The 18,460-nt window shown below is 50.6% G+C and overlaps 1 protein-coding gene across 5 annotated transcripts; it reads right to left on the bottom strand.

Annotated features, from left to right (window-relative positions):
* Nucleotides 1-2,877: 2,877 nt before the first annotated feature.
* Nucleotides 2,878-17,090, bottom strand: CUNH19orf12 (chromosome unknown C19orf12 homolog). Of its 5 annotated transcripts, none has more exons than XM_033225572.1 (3): nucleotides 16,658-17,061; nucleotides 9,624-9,793; nucleotides 2,878-4,147 (listed from the first exon to the last, which is right to left on the bottom strand). In XM_033225572.1, exons 2-3 carry the CDS (start codon nucleotides 9,781-9,783, stop codon nucleotides 3,882-3,884), a joined length of 426 nt encoding a protein of 141 aa, XP_033081463.1. In that variant the 5' UTR covers nucleotides 9,784-9,793; nucleotides 16,658-17,061; the 3' UTR covers nucleotides 2,878-3,881. The 5 variants fall into 5 exon arrangements, with proteins under 5 accessions (XP_033081463.1, XP_033081465.1, XP_033081466.1 ...); XM_033225574.1 differs by lacking the exon at nucleotides 16,658-17,061 and adding an exon at nucleotides 16,434-16,630; XM_033225575.1 differs by lacking the exon at nucleotides 16,658-17,061 and adding an exon at nucleotides 15,197-15,319.
* Nucleotides 17,091-18,460: the final 1,370 nt, after the last annotated feature.

Below are 18,460 nucleotides of genomic sequence, written 5' to 3' on the forward strand. Positions count from 1 at the left end.
ATTATTTAACATTCATTGATAAAGGTGTTCAAAGAGGTATACAGGATAAGAAGAAAAGTACGTTAGAAATATACATACATAGGCTGGGCACGGTGGCTTACACCTGTAATCCCAGCACTTTGGGAGGCTGAGATGGGCAGATCACGAGGTCAGGAGATTGAGACCATCCTGGCTAACACAGTGAAACCCCATCTCTACTAAAAATACCAAAAAAAAAAAAATTAGCCAGGCGCGGTGGTGGGTGCCTGTAGTCCCAGCTACTCGGGAGGCTGAGGCAGGAGAACGGCTTGAACCCAGGAGGCAGAGCTTGCAGTGAACCAAGATTGCGCCACTGCGCTCCAGCCTGGGCGACAGTGCGAGACTCCATCTCAAAAAAAAAAAAAAAAAAGAAAAAAAAAAGAAATACACACACATAGCACTAAAACAATTGCAGGAAAGACACCAAATCTGTTACCAGCAGTTTTGTGGGTGGTGAATTTGTGGTTTTTATTTCATTATACTTTTCTGGGTTTTTCTAGGTTTTCAGCAAGAAATACTGACAAAAGGAAATGAACAGTTTTCAGAGACTTAATTCAAAACAGAATTAAAGGAATACACATGAAATTGGTAACAGTGGCTGCCTCTGGGGTTGGTGTGGGAGAAAGCCTTCCCTTACAGCTTGCACCCTCCCGTACCTTTTAAATTTTGTACCAGGCAGGTATTACTTATTCAAAAATAAATAAATTTCTACAAAGAAGATGCAGATATATAAATACTAAAACCACAGGAGCTGAGAAGCAGCAGCTTGATTTCCTGGGGGAAATCAAGAAAACTGTTTTCGGCTGCTGGGGGAGATGAGACTCCAGGTTCAGGCTGCCCTTTTAGGCCCAAAGCCTCCAAGTCACCCCAGGACCCAGCTAGTCCCAGCGTCTTCACTCAGCAAGGCCTGCTCCATCAGACACAAAACTGGTCAGGAGTTGAACCATCTCCTCCCTGGGCATTTTCCCCTGCGGTAGGGGTGGGCAGGCTGTGGGAGGGGCTGCAGTGGACACTGGGCCTCTGAGCTGGGACCATCTGTGTCCCCTAGGCCTGACACAGATCAGGACGTCATGCATGAGTACGAATGAGTGGGGCCCAATCGCCTAACAAAGGGAACTCGATTTCAGCCCTGATTGTTCCAGGAGAATTTGCTGTAAGCAACTGGAGAAGTTGGCATTTGTTCAACGTGGAAAAAGTGTCCCCCAACTTTGAAGCACTGAACCAAACATCTTTGTTCAGGTTTCATTCTCATGCTGTCTGCAAATCAATGTTTTTTCCCTTACACTAAAAACAGGGCAACTTTAGAGCCCACTAAAACTACACAAAATTGGGAGGGGGCATGCTCTGATTTCCCACTTTTAGTTCCAGGGACCATATGAAGGACTTATTTGCGAGAAGAGCAGGAATGATCAGTTTAACAAGAAATGCCACACTCAGTTTTCACAGACAGACAACCCCTCCTTCCCACCGCTACCCTGTCCCCCATCAACTTAAGTGGCACAAAAATGATTAAAGTGGCTTCATTAACTCCAGGAGTGTGGCCTGTGCTAGGGCACCTGATTTGTGCTAGACGAGGCCAGCGGAAGAGCCATCACTCTGGAAGAGAAAGGCTCGGCCCTTCCTTAATCACCATGGGTTATAATTCACCCTGAAGTCCTTACACACATAGAGGTGCTGGGATACTGAGCTTTCCTCTAAGCCGGGCCTCAGCAGAAGTGTCTCCCTCTAAGCCTCCAGGGAACTGAGAGGAGACCCCCAAGTCCCTGCCCTGCCCCAGGACCTGGGGACCAAGAAATAACATTTTTTGTAGAGATAGAGGTCTCACTATATTGCCCAGGGTAGTTTCAAACCCTTGGCCTCAAGTGATCCTCCCACTGTGGCCCCCAAAAGCTCTGGGATTACAAGCATGAGCCACCTCTCCTGACCTACTCTTGCATTCTTTAAAGCCACAAATGTGGTACCTTCCCTCCTGTTCCATTTGTAAGACTTTGAATGTTAGAGGTACTTTACACATAATATGTGGGAAAATGACTTTTTAGAAAAACATTTATTGTAATCGATCACACTCAAGTTGTAGTTCTGAAAGCAAAGTGAAAACACACAGTACAGCTATGCCTCAGTATCCATGGGGGATGGGTTCCAGGACTGCAACCCCAACCCTCAGGCACCAACATCTGAGGATACTCAAGTCCCTGATGGGCAATGGCATAGTGTTTGCTTATAACCTATGCACACCTTCCTGTATAATTTAAATCATCTCTAGATTTCTTATACTACCAAATACACTATAAATGCTATGTATGCTAAACCATATCATTTAGGGAATAATGGCAAGAAAAAAGGTCTGTACGTGTTCAGTACAGATGCAATTTTTTTTTCAAATATTTTCTATCCGAGGCTGGTTGGATCCAGACGTGGAGCCCACAGTTACAGAGAGCTGATTGTTCTGGGGAAATCTTTAGGGGAGAAACATTTCTTAGAGATGGTTTATATCACACCACTTCAGAAAGAGCAGTACAGGCATACCTCATTCTACGATGCTTTGTGGATACTGTTTTTGTTTTTGTTTTGGAGACGGAGTCTCACTCTGTCACCCAGGCTGGAGTGCAGTGGCGCCATCTTGGCTCACTGTAACCTCTGCCTCCCAGGTTCAAGCAATTCTCCTGCCTCAGTCTCCCAAGTAGCTGAGACTACAGGTGAGCACCACCACGCCCAGCTGATTTTTTGGTTTTTTTTTAGTAGAGATGGGGTTTCACTGTGTTAGCCAGGATGGTCTCAATCTCCTGACCTCGTGATCCATCCGCCTCAGCCTCCCAAAGTACTGGGATTACAGGAGTGAGCCACCGCGCCTCGCCTGTGTTTTTTGTTTTTAATTGAAGGTTTGTAGCAGCCCGGCATCAGGCAAGTCTATTTGGCACCATTTTCCAACAGCCATGTGCTCACTTTGTGTCTCTGTGTCAGCATTTTGAACAATAAATATTTTTAAATTAAGGTTTGTACATTTTTTAAATATAATGCTATTGCACATTTAATGGACTGCAATATAGAGTAAACATAACTTTTATATGCACTGGGAAACCAAAAAAATGTGTTTCCTTGCTTTACTGTGATGTTGGCTTTACTGAGGTGGTCTGGAACTGAACCCACAATATTTCCAAGATATGCCTGTACTTTTTACTAAAAATATTTCATTTGAGAAATAAACCTCAAGAACTACCATGACTTTTCAGATGGGAAGAGTGAGGCCCTGGCAGGGCGAGTCTAGGTGTGCAGCCTAGTGGGGTCGAGGTCAAGTCCACTTGGTATCTGAGGCTTCACTCAGCAGGCCGCCTGTCCCCTCCATGGGGCCATTCAGCAGTCCCTGGGTAGGGGAGGGCTGCACTAGGAGGTAAACATGATTCCAGCATGGGCCGCTCCAAGACCCTGAGAACCCGGGACCTGCAGGGGGGTGGGATCCAGTCCTGCAGCAGGTGCTTGGAAGAGGAGTCATCTCCCAAGATGAGAAGGCCCCCAGGGGAGGACGAGGTGCAGTCAGACCGTCACTGAGCATGATCACTTCCCCAGACCCACACGGGTAAGAGGACTCAGCAGATGCCTCTGAGGCCTTCACTCTTCACCGGGGGGCAGTCAGAAGGCTGTCATGGCACACCAGTGCACATGCCACCAACACAAGCTGCTTCATAAGTAATGTCTGGAACGTGACACTGCACGGCGGTGGGCTCTCCAGCAGGACGTTGCTAGTAATACACTGATGACGTGGAGATTCCCCAGGGGCATCCACTGGGCTTCTCCCAACTCCCAAGCCACCTCTTCAGAGTCACAGAGTCATCTAAAGGGGACCCCCACCTCCCCAGAGGCGCGGCCTAGTCATCGTACCGGATCTCGGCCCGCAGCTCCTTGGTGACGTAGTTCACCAGCATGGCCAGCAGCTGCTGCTGCAGGGCCTCGCTGCCCATGACCAGCGCAGTCAGCTGCACGGCATCCGTCCACTCTAGGTGCCTGATGATGGCCATGGCTTCCTTAAAGAGCTTCTGTTGCTCGGCAGGGGGCAGCTCCATTAGGATTTGAGGAATTGGCTTAAACTGTCCACTTGTCATCCAGGCACCTAACAGCCCCCCGACAGCCCCCCCTAGAAAACAAGGAATTGTTCAATTAGTGGGGTCTTATTCATAAGCGATGGCCTTACTTAAGTTCCCACTGAGTGCACATCACCATCACCATGAGCAGGCACATTCATGAGCGAGCCAGAGTGGGCTCGGTGTCACGCCTGCTCCGCCAGCCAGTGTGGAGGGCAAAGGTTTATGCAGTCTTCTGTCCATTTGGCTCCGATAATTGACACCCAACACGCATTCCCTAAGCTCCACATTTTTAGGGATGCAAAATGATGCCTGCTGCCCCATCTCCCACCTCAGTGCTGGGCCCACTAAGATCTTCTTCATGACCTGATGGAGGTTCCTGGGCTTACTGCAAAAATCCCTCTCTCATCACAAAGGAGAAGGCTGAGAAACAAATGCACTTTTTTTTTAGACCGAGCCTCGCTCTGTTGCCCAGGGTGGAGTGCAATGACACGATCTCAGCTCACTGCAACCTCTGACTCCCGGGTTCAAGCCATTCTCCCACCTCAGCCTCCTGAGTAGCTGGGATTACAGGTGCACACCACCACACCTGGCTAATTTTTGTATTTTTAGTAGAGACGGGGTTTCACCATGTTGGCCAGACTGGTCTCGAACTCCTGACCTCAGATGATCTGCCTACCTCAGGCCCCCACAGTGCTGGGATTATAGGCGTGAGGCCCTGTGACCAGCCACAAATGCATTTTCAAGAGAAACCATCTCGGGCTGGATGCGGTGGCTCACGCCTGTAATACCAGCACTTTGGGAGGCCAAGGCAGGTAGATCACCTGAGGTCAGGAGTTTGAGACCAGCATGGTCAATATGGTGAAACACCATCTCTACTAAAAATACAAAAATTAGCTGGGCGTGGTGGCACACGCCTGTAATCCCAGCTACTCCGAAGCTGAGGCAGGAGAATCACTTGAACCCAGGAGGTGGAGGCTGCAGTGAGCCGAGATCACACCACTGCACTCCAGCCTGAGCAACAGAACAAGACTCTGTCTTCAAAAAAGAAACCATCTCAGTGGTGAGACTGAATTTCCTCCACTAGGCAGCTGATATGCTCCTTGCCCCTGAACTTACGAAATCTCCAGTGAGCCCACGTGGTTAAAGGACCTGGGGACAGATAAGGAGGCTCTTTCCTCTTCAAGCAGTGCTTTTCACAGAACCCCTCCAAGTTGTACAATGATAAATAACAAATCTGGCCGGGTGCAGTGGCTCATGCCTGTAATCTCAGCACTTTGAGAGGCTGAGGTGGGCAAATCACGAGGTCAGGAGTTCGAGACTAGCCTGGCCAACATGGTGAAACCCCGTCTCTACTAAAAATACAAAAAATTAGCCAGGCATAGTGGTGGGTGCCTGTAATCCCAGCTACTCAGGAGGCTGAGGCAGGAAAATCACTTGAACCTGGGAGGCAGAGGTTGCAGTGAGCCGATATTGCGCCACTGCACTCCAGCCCGGGCAACAGAGTGAGACTCCATCTCAAAAAAAATAAAAATAAAAATAAACAACAAATCTAAGGTAGTTTACTATTTCTACTTCTGCCACCCTAAAAGGGCAGAAACATTATTTTTAAATGTAAACTCATTGCCAAGGTTAGGTCATGCTATTCTGGGACTTAAAGACCTTGTATCCATGGAAAGTTCTAGCTGAAGAGGCCACGTGCAGGATATGGTGCAGAGGAAGTAAAGGTGCCCCAGGGAAGGGGTCCAAAGTCAAGTGCCTCCAAGAGCTAGGGAGGAACTAAGAAGAGTGAGGGGGTGGGTGGGCCTTACATGGCCCCTCCTCTGCTGAGGTCGGATGGGTGGCAGGCTCTGATTTCATCCCAGCCTACAGTCTGGGCCAACCAAGCCTTGAACCGCATAGACCTTTTGAGACCCAGGACACAGAAGACCTGGACGACCTGGTTCCTATTAGGTGGCAGTGGCACTTCACGCCAGTTCATTGCTACCACACAAAATACCAGATTTGTATTTTTAAATATCACCAATCAGATATTTAAAGATGAAGCCCACTAGACTTAGTGACTCACTTTCAACAGACAGAGTATGGAAAGGGAGAGAGAAACTTTGTAATGGAAAAACCCAGCAAACATGCCCTTAACCAAGTGTTCAAGGTCAACATCACTGATGACATCATGTGAATGTCATATACACCCAGAATTAATGCAAGAGAAGGGAGGGGGCACATCACCTCCCAGGCATGCCTCCAAAGACTCCTAACTCCAGTCCCATCCTAAACACATCTGGCAAATTCAAACTGAGAGATGTTCGACAAAATACCTGCCCAGTATTCCTCAAAACTATCAAGGTCGTGAACAAGGAAAGTCTGAGAAAGTGTTAAAGGCCACAGGAGACTAAGAAAGCAGGCAATTCAATGCAATGTGGTGTCTTAGACTGGATCCCGAAGCCAAAAAAAAAAAGGCCATTAATGCAGAAACTGGTGAAACCCAAATCAAGTCTGGTTAATAGTAACATATTCGTTGGTGTTTTAGGTTTTCTTTGTTTGTTTTTCTTAGACAGAATCTCACTCTGTCACCCAGGTTGGAGTGCAGTGGTATGATTATACCTCACTGCAGCCTCAAATTCCTAGGCTCAAGCAATCCTCCCACCTTGGCCTCCCAAGTAGCTGGGATTACAGACTTGCACCACCATGCCTGGCTAATTTTTTTTTTTTTTATTTTTTGTACAGACAGGGTCTCATTATGTTGCCCAGTCTGGTCTCAAACTGCTGGGCTCAAGCGATCTTTCAACCTCAAGCCTCCCAAAGTGCTGAGATTACAAAGGCATGAGCCACTGCACCCAGCCGGTTTTAGTTTTGACAAGCATACAGTAATATACATGAACACTAGGAGAACCAAAACTGGGTGGAGGACATACGGGAATCCTTTGTACTATCTTCGCGACTTCTCTGTAAACCTAACATTATTGCAAAATGAAAAGTTTCTTTCAAAAATGCAGCCCAGGCCAGAGAGAACCCGCTGGCTGGCTGGACTCAGACGACAGGCAGCAAAACCAGTGCTTGCTGCTTTTGGAAGCCAAGCACCGAGGCCTCTGGAGCAGACACCACCCCAGGTGCGCAGCTGGGGCCAGCCCCATATCCCAGAGGCTGAATGCAACACGCAGACAGGGTTCGTCTCCTCTGCAAAAGAAAGGCACATTCTGGGGAGGGAAAGCCAGCTAATTTACAAGTTTTACTGAACTTTTCCCCATGACACCAGTGAAATGCTCAGAGTCGACAAGAGTTGCACTCATGTGCACTAAACCTTTATGAGAACATCAATATTTGATTTAGAGCAGCACTTAATGCAAAAAGTCGCCAGGAATATCGACCAGCAAATTACTGGCTCTTTGGAGAGGAGAAAATTCCTTTGTTTTCAGGGTAAAATGATGCTCCCGCCCGTGAACAGGGGCTGGAAGTAGTGAATCCCCCGGGCTCTCTTAGTGGACATCCTGTTCTCCACCAGCTTTTACTCAATCTGAATAAAATATGTGCTCCCAAAATAGCATCTGGGCACAGCTACATGATAAAATGATCCCCAAAGCCTTCCCCTGAGCACTGATGGAGGTGGGGGCACAGATGCAGAGTGTCACAGAGGAAGAAGGAAACGGTTTTGTCTCCCCCATCTCCGGTTCCTTCTCAGATGGCAAGATGCTGAAGTCAGGCCTCACTAATTCATGGAGTTTGGAAAGGAAATATGGAGAGGGAAGGTCTGGGCCCACCCACACATTCATTTTTCTCCCCAGTGTGAGCCTCAGCTTAACGAAATATCCTTGAATGTCAATCCCACTACAGAAGGGAAGCACAGAGCAGGAACCCCACCAGCGAGCTGGGGAACGGAAGTCAACCTCAGCAGAAAAGCACTTCTCTCTCCCACCTGTGAGCATGGAGACTACATGCCACACAGAAGGGATCTCCACCAGATGGTAAGCTCTCCACGCCCCATGTCCCCAGCTCAGGCTGGCCAGCACAGAGTGGGCATGTGGCAAATATCTGCCGTGCCTGATGTGAAAAATAAGTCATCATAAGAATCTCTGTTAAACAGAAGCAGGTCCCTGAAGCCACCTAGAAGCCACCAGGAGGCCTCGCTTGGCCCCTGCCCAGCTCAGGTCTGAAGGATGGTCAGCTCTCTGACTCCATCTATGGTTTGAGCCACAGACTCAGGCCAGGTAGACCTTCTGAGGCTCAGGACACACAAATTCTTCCTTCCCCAAGCCAAAGAAAGTAACTTCATCCTAGCTGCAAGGAACAGTGGAAAAATTAGCCAAACTTTCATTCATTGCCAGAAGTTGATTTTCAAATAAAAGCAGGTGGAAAATGGCCAGGCACAGTGGCTCATGCCTGTAATCCTAGCACTTTGGGAGGCCAAGGCAGGTGGATCATTTGTGGCCAGGAGTTTGAGACCAGCCTGGCCAACAGGGCAAAACCCTGTCTCTACTAAAAATACAAAAATTAGCTGGGTGTGGTGGCGCACACCTGTAGTCCCAGCTACTCAAGAGGCTGAGGCAGGAGAATCACTTGAACCCGCGAGACAGAGGTTGCAGTGAGCCGAGATCATGCCACTGCACTCCAGTCTGGGTGACAGAGTGAGACTCCGTCTCAAAAAAGAAAGAAAAAAAGTAGGTGGTAGAGGTGGGCAGGCCCTCTAGGAGTGAAAGGCAATTCTTTTGGTGGTCTCTTTCAGAACAGGGGAGCTCTCTCAGAATGAGCCCGCTCACATGAATTGGCCACACCGCATGTGCTGAGAAGGTGCATGGCCTCTTCCAGCCTCCTCCCTGGTTTCCTTTCTGCAGGGACCTTGCAGTCATGATCAGGGTGAGGGTGGCCACCATGGGACCCAGGACACCCTGGTATCTTCAGAGGCCTGCTGCTCTGATACTTATTCTGGGATCCTAGCACTGGGGAAAAGGTGCCTCTAGGCCCAAATGACACAGATGCCATTTTCAAGAGTGCCCCACACTTCTGAGACATTCACACAGAAGCTTGCATTTCCAACGGGACAAATTACATCTGCAAAGAACATTTCCCAGAGGCAACCTTAACTCCACCAACTCCTCCCATGAGATGCATGGCACCACTTGTACGAGTTCGTTTCTCCCTGTGTTTATTTTCTTTTTTCCTTTTTTTTTTTTTTTTTTGAGATGGAATCTCGTTCTGTCGCCCAGGCTGGAGTGCAATGGCACGATCTTGGCTCACTGCAACCTTTGCCTCCCGGGTTTAAGCGATTCTCCTGCCTCAACCTCCCGAGTAGCTGGGAGTATAGGCATGCGACACCACACCCAGCTATTTTTTGTATTTTTAGTAGAGACGGGGTTTCACCATGTTGGCCAGGCTGGTCTCAAACTCCTGACCTCAGGTGATCCACCCACCTCGGCCTCCCAAAGTCCTGGGATTACAGGTGTGAGCCACCGCGCCTGGCCTTCTCCCTGTGTTTCAACGGCCCTTTTATGACATCCCCAAGGCTGGCTGTCTCTGTGAGACACCTGCACTTACCAACGGCGAGTCCCGGCGGGCCGCCCACCAAACCCCCAACGAAGGCCACGGCCCCTGTGACCAGGGCACCCTTCCCAGAGTGTTTGACAGCCGCCTTCATCTTCCTCTCCCCAGAAAGGGAGCACAGCAGCTTCATGATGTCCTCCACCATGATGGTCATCGTGGCGGGCCTTCAAGGGAGAAGTTCAGAGGGACAGTTTTAATGAGCATAAGAGTATTAACGCCACTCTAGTTCCTAGAGTTTTAAGGAAGGGTCCCCCTTTTCAGGACAGCACAGCAGCTCCAAGCGCCTGTATGAGACAGCATCCAGACGGTGGAAAGTTCCCACAGACAGGGCAGGCAGCAGTTAGTGATAAGCAAATAGCAGCGGCTGAGTGAGTGAAAGGTCTTCTTTGCCCTCTGATTAACTTCCGACTTAGGACAGATTAAGGAGCAACCCGGCCACATGTTCTGCTGGTTCATCACGAGGGAGGTGGTCTGACCCTTCTGGCATCAGTGGCCTTTGCATTGGCTCGGGGAATGCCCTGCACACAAAGTCCAGCAGAGACCGGGAAATCCTGGCACGAGGCATCTGAGCTAAGGCCAAGCCAGAGCCGGGGAAGGGATGGGACTCTGTGACTACACGGGCACTCAACTCTGGTGGGCCCTGAGCAGAGGGTCAGATACCTCCCTTCTAAGACGGAGACAGTCCCTGCAGGCTGGACTCTCAGATGGTGCCAGCAGGATGGGCAGGAAGCACCTGGCATAAGTCTGGAAGCCTGCAGGCTCCCGACCCAGGATGGCTCTGAACGAACGCTGTTACTAACACACACACTGGGCAGCCTTAAGCAACTGCTCTTAAAATTCAACACAGTTGTACCCATGGGACACTAAAAGCAGGGACAAGATAAAGCAGGGAGACAAAGCAACTGGAGAATAAAATACATGAAAGCATGCCCAGGCTTTGCGATACACATGGACAGAAAGATGGACGGGCAAGTGAACCTTCAGCACAATGACTTTAAGCAAAATCCTCCAGGGTAGGGAAAATGTGTGCCACACTGGAGCCAGAGCAGGGAGGGATGGGCTCTAGAGAGCCCAAGGGCTGAGAAAATCAAAGGGGCCACGAGGTGGGGGGTCTCCTCAGAGCTCTGGCTGAGCCCAAGGCTCCAGCAGTACTTCCCTTTCTCACCGGCACTTCCCATTTCATTCTAGGTGGAAATATTGAAACAGGTGCTACAGCAACTTGACTGAGGAAGTTATGGATAGATTCTATTGCTTATTATCTTTTTTTCTTTTTTGAGATGGGGTCTTGCTTTGTTGCCCAGGTTGGAGTGCAATGGCACAATCACAACTCACTGCAGCCTTGACCTCTTGGGCTCAAGCGATCCTCCCACCTCGGCCTCCTGAGTAGATGGGACTACAGGTGTGCAATCACCACGCCCAGCTAATTTTATTTTTATTCTTAGTAGAGATGACTACTATGTTGCCCAGGCTGGTCTTGAACTCCTGGGCTCAAGGGATCCTGCCTTAGCCTCTCAAAGTGTTAGGATTACAGGCATGAGCCACTACATTTGGCCTTAATATCTTTGGGTTATATGTTATATGAGAGTTTTTTTTTTTTTTTTCCCAGAGACAGTGTCTCTTGTTGCCCAAGCTGGTATGCAGTGATGCGATCATGGCTCACTGCAGCCTTGAACTCCTGGGCTACAGTGATCCTCCCACCTCAGTCTCCTGAGTAGCAGGGGCTAAAGGCATGCAACACTACGCTCAGTTAATTTTTTGTTTTCATACAGACAGGGTCTCGCAATGTTGCCCAGCCTGGTCTTGACTTCCTGAGCTCAAGCAATCTTCCTGTCTCAGCCTCCCAGAGTGCTGGGATTATAGGCATGGGCCACCACACCCAGACATGTGTGCTTTTCTGACCCAAGGATGATCCAGAAGCAGAAGTCCCTACTGTACAATTGCTCTCCCAATCCTAGGATATAATTTTGAGCCCAGAGAACAAACTCATGAATCCATGAGAAGACCACAGTCAGGTTCTCAGAACTTCTCTGCAGTCCCAGGAGAGCATCCTGTGCTCCTGCCCCTGTAAATTTCCCTTCTTTTTCCCCTTTGGTACACATTAGACCTGTTCTCCACAAGTGCACAGGAACCACTGAAAACCTTGTTAGATGCAGCCAGTATGGGAGGGTAGGATTCTGTATTTCCAACAAGCCCCCAAAGTGCTCCTCTGATCTCACTGTGGGCAGCAAGACCCCATGAAGGCAAAACCCAGGACTCTGACATTCGTTACTCAGTCTTCAAATTCAGAAATTGCAAACAAACACCCTTAGATATGTCTTTTTAGCCCCATGAAGTATAAGAGGCAGTGGGAGGGCAGGCCTTGTAAGCCCTGCTCACATAAGGGACTGGAGGAGCACTCAGGCCTGTGGGTCCCTACTCTGACTACCCTGTGCCCTGGATCTCCCAAAACCTGATCTCCTGGTTTTCAGGCCCTGCCCAGCTCCTTTGCTTGCTGACCGGTTGAATGCCTCCTCCTTCTCCCCAGAAAAGAACCCCCTTCCACTATTCCAGTGTCAAGATTTGTTTACATACAAATGTCTAAACGATAAAATGGCATTATAACAGCATCCCGACTGAATAGGCAGAAGCCACTCGGAAATGCGGAGACAGAAGGCAGAACCTGATTTATCCAGTCACCATGGTCCTGAAACAAAATGACATAGATAGAGAGAGATATTGACAGAGAGATTTTGTTTTCCTTTTTTTTTTTTTTTTGGAGACAAAGCCTGCTCCGTCACCTAGGTCACCTAGGCTGCAGTGTAGTGGCACGATCTGGGCTCACTGCAGCCTCCACCTCCCAGGTTCAAGCAATTCTCCTGCCTCAGCCTCCTGAATAGCTGGGACTACAGACATGCATCACCACACCTGGCTAATTTTTGTATTTTTAGTAGAGATGGGGTTTCACCATGTTGGCCAGGCTGGTCTTGAACTCCTGACCTCAGGTGATCTGCCTGCCTTGGCCTCTCAAAGTGCTAGGATTACAGGCGTGAGCCACCATGTCCAACACAAAATGAGATATATTTCAAGTACATATTAAGGTAACCAAAGGAAATAATTTTACAGTAAAATCTTACAAAAAGCTCAAAATCCTGGTGGAAAATATCTAATCACCTTTGAGCTTAGTTCTGGTTTATATCCAGCTTTCATCTGTCAATTATATTGGAAAAAGGGAAGGCCCCTTTGGAGGCTGCAAGGAACCTCCCTTTCCCAGGGTGTGAAGACCCTGAGCCCTGCCATGCTTGGTCTGCAAGACTGGCTTCCAGGTCAGTGCCTGGACACCACTCCCACCACAGGTTTTCTGCAGTTTTGGGAGTGGTGTTTTGGGTCTGCACTCTCAAAACAGTTTCTGCACAGCAAGAAAATGCATGTAGAAGTGGAAAGAAGGAAGGCAGGAAACAGATACATAAACACTTTAGCTTTACTGGCTACCCAAGAAAAAACCTAGCTTCCAACCTGCTCCGAATGACTTTAAGTGAAAATCTACAGAGGCTCAAGAGATGTCCTTGCAAAAATGCTACTTCCAACTCTACCTGGCCCAGCTAGGCCGGCATCAATGTGAGAGGAGAGAGAGAAATCAATTAGGCAAATAGTTAGGGCAAGGGTCCTTGGCAGAATTCCCTTCTAACAAAAAGCAGCCTAAGAGGTCGTTTCCCTTTCAGAAAACACAGAAAAGGAAGGCAAGCTCTAACACAGAAAGGGGTCCCCTGTGTGACATACAGACATACGGTGGGCCCCAGTAAGCACAGTCCTCTCCCCACTTATAAATACTCAGACACAGCTGGGCATGGTGGCTCATGCCTCTAATCCCAGCATTTTGGGAGGCCGAGGTGGGCGGATCACGAGGTCAAGAGATTGAGACCATCCTGGCCAACATGGTGAAATCCCATCTCTACTAAAAAAAATACAAAAATTAACCAGGTGTGGTGGTGCTCACCTGTAATCCCAGCTACTCGGGAGGCTGAGGAAGGAAAATCGCTTGAACCCGGAAGGCAGAGGTTGCAATGAGCCGAGATCACGCCACTGCACTCCAGCCTGGCAGCAGAGCGAGACTCTGTCTCAAAAAAAACAAAAAAACAAAAAAAAAAACAAAGAAATACTCAGACAGAGACTTGCATGGCACGGATAAGAAGAGCTACCCTGGACCAGGCATCTTGGAGTGTTCTACCCCCCGCCCCCCAACCTTTTTTCATACATGCACAGTAGGAAGAAATAAGCAACATGGAGTAGTAACTCAGGCTAAGAAGCCCACATGTGCACTAGAAAGGGTGGGGTGGAGGACTCAGAAATTCACACCTTATGTAAATGAAGCACCCCTCCAACGAGCTTGTCTATAAAAACCCTTGCGTTTCACTGTAAAATGGCAGCCCATCTTTCTGGGACCCCTCTCTGATCCAGAGAGCTTTCTTTCTTTCGTTTATTAAACTTCTCCTCTAACCTACCCTCTGGAGTGTCTGCGTCCTTGATTTCTTTGGCCGTGAGACCAAGAACTTCCGTGACATCTCAGACAATGAGGCAGGTTTCACTGAGACACAAGCCCAGGGCTCTGCAGAATGGGAGGGCCAGCAGCTATCACTGCATGTGTGAGGGCAGGTGGAGGAAGTCACTGCGTTTTAACAGCTCTGCACCATGGGTAGAGACGTTGTGGCTGACTCCATTCAAGGTTTAATTTATTTGCAATAATCATTTCAGAAGTTAGAGCATTAACAAGCTCTTGTTGGGGAAGAAAGGTTAGTAACTCCACCTCCTGAGCCCTTGCTAAAAAGCTCAGCTTCCTGAATTCTCCAGGCTCGCCAGATTGAGGGAAGCCCACCCTGCTCCTTCTCCCACCGCAAGACTGCCTTTGTCTGTAAATGACAGGGAAGTGGGTGAGGAGGGAGGATGGGGACAGACCTCAGGGGGTGGGAGTGTGGCTCCCCCCTCTCCACTGTATCACACCTATTTCACACTCAGATTTGCCCACATACCAGGCCCTGATCACAGGAAGCCCATCTGCCAGCCACAGGGAAGGCAAATGACAACTTGAAGCCCCACTTTCTTGCAGGTGCCCAGGCTGCTCTGAGAGGTACAGAAAGATGGAGACAAGCCCATCCCACCGACAGCAGCCTAGCTTTCTGAGTTTGGACCAGATTGTAAGAGATAAGGGAGAGGAAGACTCTCTCTACTCCAAGTACTCTGTTCTTTAACAAAAAATTAGATCTGGCTCTTGTCAACATTGACCTCCCACCTCTCCATACCCCAGCGCAAAGGCAGTAGGTGGATCCCACCAGCAAACGTTTTTAGATTAGATTAGCTCATAGTTGTTTTTTTAAAACAAATTAGTTGCCAATATTTAAAAATCAGGAGATTTTGCATGCACCTCCGATTCCTGATTTCTCCTGAAAAACCAGAAGACCAGATCACACCGGATCTGCCATTCTGTGTAGCAATGGAGGCCAGGGCTGAGCAGGGGCCGTCTGCTGCCCACCCTCATACAGCAGGGCCCTGCCCTCTCCACCCCAGCCCCTCCTGGCAGCATGCACCTTACCTACCTACTTGATCAATAAACAGGTCACTTCAAAGCTTCTCCAAGTATCCCTATTTCTTTCTCTTTCTCTCTCTTTCTTTCCTTTCTTTTCTTTCTTTCTTCTTTTCCTCTCTTTCTCTCTCTTTCGTTCTCTCTCTCTCTTTCTTTCCATCTTTCCCTCTCCCCTTCCTTCCTGCATTTTTTTACCCCCTAGAAACGCAGTCTCCCTGTGTTGCCTAGGCTGGTTGGGGAACTGGCCTCAAGCAATTCTTCCGCCCGGGCCTACAGGTGCTATTTCAAGATGGTGAAACCCCACCTCTACTAAAAAATACAAACATTGGTCAGTCGCGGTGGCTCACGTCTGTAATCCCAGCACTGTAGAAGGCAGAGGCAGGTGGATCACAAGGTCAGAAGTTTGAGACTAGCCTGGCCAAGATGGTGAAACCCCATCTCTACTAAAAATACAAAAAAAAAAAAAATACCCAGGCATGGTGGCGTCGCCTGTAATCCCAGCTACTCGGGAGGCTGAGAGGCAGGGGAATTGCTTGAACGAGGGAGGTGGAGGTTGCAGTGAGCTGAGATCGCGTCACTGCACTCCAGCCTGGGTAACAAAGCCAGACTCCGTCTCAAAAAAAAAAAAAAAAATTAGCGGGGCGTGGTGGCGGGCGTCTGTAATCTCAGTTACTTGAAAGGCTGAGGCAGGAGAATCGTTTAAACCCGGGAGGTGGAGGTTGCAGTGAGCCGAGATCGCGCCATTGCACTCCAGCCTGGACAACGGAGCAAGACTGTCACAAACAAACAAACTCAACAAACTACCTGTCACCCCCAAAACTAATCTCACCTCCTAAATCATTAACGGCCCTTCCTGACCAAATCTAAACTAGCGCCCAGATCTTCTTCCCATATGGCTCAGCCGGCTCTGCTGCCCCACAGGAGTCCTGTCAGGATCCCTTCATATTTATAATACCTAGCACCCCACCCCCAGCCCCGCCCCTGCCCCACCAGCCACCCCCACACTACCCCATCGCTACCCATCACATTCTGCACCCCACCCCCGCCTTCTCCGCCCCCCACCATCACATCCTCCACCCCACTCCCGCCAAACCCACATCCCCCACTCCACCCACCACCCCACCCAACCTCACCCACTCCACCACGTCCACCACCCGCACCCCAACCCCACCCACCATACCCACGCCTACACCACTACTGGGTGACACCAAGCCAGGGCCTGGGACTCTAGTCCCAGCTCTGCTGCTTACTTGTGTCACTTCAGCCTCTCCGTGCCTCAGTTTCTCCATAGGGACAATGACTACACTAACAGTGTCCATCCCGGCACTGGGAGGGCCGGGCTCCCGGCAGGGCGGGGACCCCCACCCCCAACCCTAGACGCTCCCGGGCCTCCAGGCCTGTTCTTGGGGTGCCTCCTCCCCTCGCGGGGCGCGGCCTGGGAGGCGCCCCGCCCCGGCTCCGGGCGCACCTTTACCTGGGGGAGCCGAGGTCTGCGGAGCGCGCTCGGCGATCAGAGGCGGCTGCGGACTGGCCCTGGTTGGCCCCCGGCTCCCCGCCCGGCTCCCCGGCCCCGGGCCCGGCCTCAGCCCGGCGGAGGGTCGCGCAGGCCTCGGTGGCGGCCCCGGCGCTGGCCCCGCCCTCCCTCCCGCCTTCCGGCTGCGCGGGGCCTTCCGGGAAGCCACGCGTCGGGCCGGCTTCTGGCTACGAGCTGCGCACGGCCTTAGGGGGACCCAGGGGTCGCTGCTGGGCACCCCCTCCCCGGTCCCGGCCCACCCCGCCGCTGACACCGGGGCCCTGGCTTGGGTTACGGGTGAAGCACCGAGACGAGGCGCCGGAAGAGGAGTCCCGGGGACCGCAAGGCCGCGCTCCCGCAGGCCCAGCCCTGCCTTTCTCCCTTGCGCACGCACGATCAGATCCGGGCCCCGCGCACCTGCCTCCCGGACCGCGGGGACCTCCCGGAGACCTCCCTCCCTTTGGCCTGGAGGACCCCTTCCTCCCCGCAGTCTGGGCGCGGAAGAGAGCTTAGGGGCATCTGGAGGTCAAGGGTGCTGTGTCAATATTTGGTGAATGTGTCGGCCGAAGCCAGATTTCCGCTGTGCCAGAGCTGCTCTGGAGCCTCTGGGTCTGGGGGTTGCACAAGGAGAAGCAGGCTAGGCGGGACCGTAATCCCAGCTGCCAGTGAGGCTGAGGAGGGAGGATTGCTTGAGCCCAGCAGTCCAAGCGTGGGCAACACAGTGACATCCCATCTCTACAAATAATAAAAATTAGGCCGGGTGGGTGACTCATACCTGTGACCTCAGCATTTTGGGAAGCTGAAGCAGGAGGATTGCTTGAGCCCAGGAGTTCGAGGCTGCAGTGAACCATGATTGCAACCCTGCACTCCAGCCTGGGAAACAAAGCGAGACCGTCTCTTAAAAAAAGAAAAAAGGAAAAGAACTGCCTTTGCTCCTAGGATTCTTGGATGGGGGCCAAAGCTGAGGCTAGGCAGCCTCTTAGGAAGGTGCAAAGGGCATGAGGCTGGGGTTGCAGAACTGCCTAGGAATACTGTATTGAGACCTATGGAAAGTTGTCCCCACTCTTGTCATGCAAGGTGTGGTCCTGAACCATCTCAAATCCAAAAGCGGCTTCTGGGGGGCTCTCTATAGAGAATTAATCCTAACAGAAACCCTGCAAAGCAGGCATGGTTGTCATTGCTGTATTACAGACGGGAAGCTCTAAACACAGGCTGCTCTGCCCAAGGCCACCCCGGTTAGAAAATTTCAGGGCCCAGACTCCAGCCAGGGTCTCGGTAGCTCAAGGCCTCTGTCTGTGACCAGCACTCTGCCTGCTTTCCAGGGTGTTGTGGGCACCCAGAGGACGGACTCTTCCATTCTTAAAAGAATGGAACAAAGGCTGTTAATACCAAGCTTCCCCAGGCCTTGGCTGGGGTAAAACAACCCCATTTATTCCTGAATCAGAGCTTTTGCTTGAGTTTGGGTGACTTTCAAGAAGGAAAGTGAACTGAGGCCAGGGGAACTCAGCCTGCTGCCTTCCTGGGGCCTGAGTGCGGCGCTCCCGTTTCTCTGCGGGCAGCTCCCTCTGGCGGCACATTGCAGAACTGGCCTGCAGACTCCTCCCCCAGAGATAGTGGGGAGAGGACCCGTGCAGGGAAAGATGCTGGGAGTGAAAGAAGCTTCAAAGTCCAGGCCCTCCAGAGAAGGCACGCATGTAAGCAGTTCATGCAGCGGAGCGCGGCGGCTCACACCTGTAATCACAGCACTTTGGGAGGCCGAGGCGG

Source organism: Trachypithecus francoisi, unplaced genomic scaffold (assembly GCF_009764315.1).
Source record: "Trachypithecus francoisi isolate TF-2019V2 unplaced genomic scaffold, Tfra_2.0 Lachesis_group12, whole genome shotgun sequence".
In the NCBI taxonomy this organism is placed as follows: domain Eukaryota; kingdom Metazoa; phylum Chordata; class Mammalia; order Primates; family Cercopithecidae; genus Trachypithecus; species Trachypithecus francoisi.

What these genes read in the sequence shown, in the direction of transcription:
- CUNH19orf12 (XM_033225572.1), bottom strand. Translation starts at nt 9,783, where the DNA reads ATGACCATCATGGTGGAGGACATCATGAAGCTGCTGTGCTCCCTTTCT. An exon ending in CCCGCCGGGACTCGCCGTTG is followed by an intron (nt 4,148 to 9,623) that starts GTAAGTGCAGGT and finishes CTTGTTTTCTAG; the next exon opens with GGGGGGCTGTCGGGGGGCTG.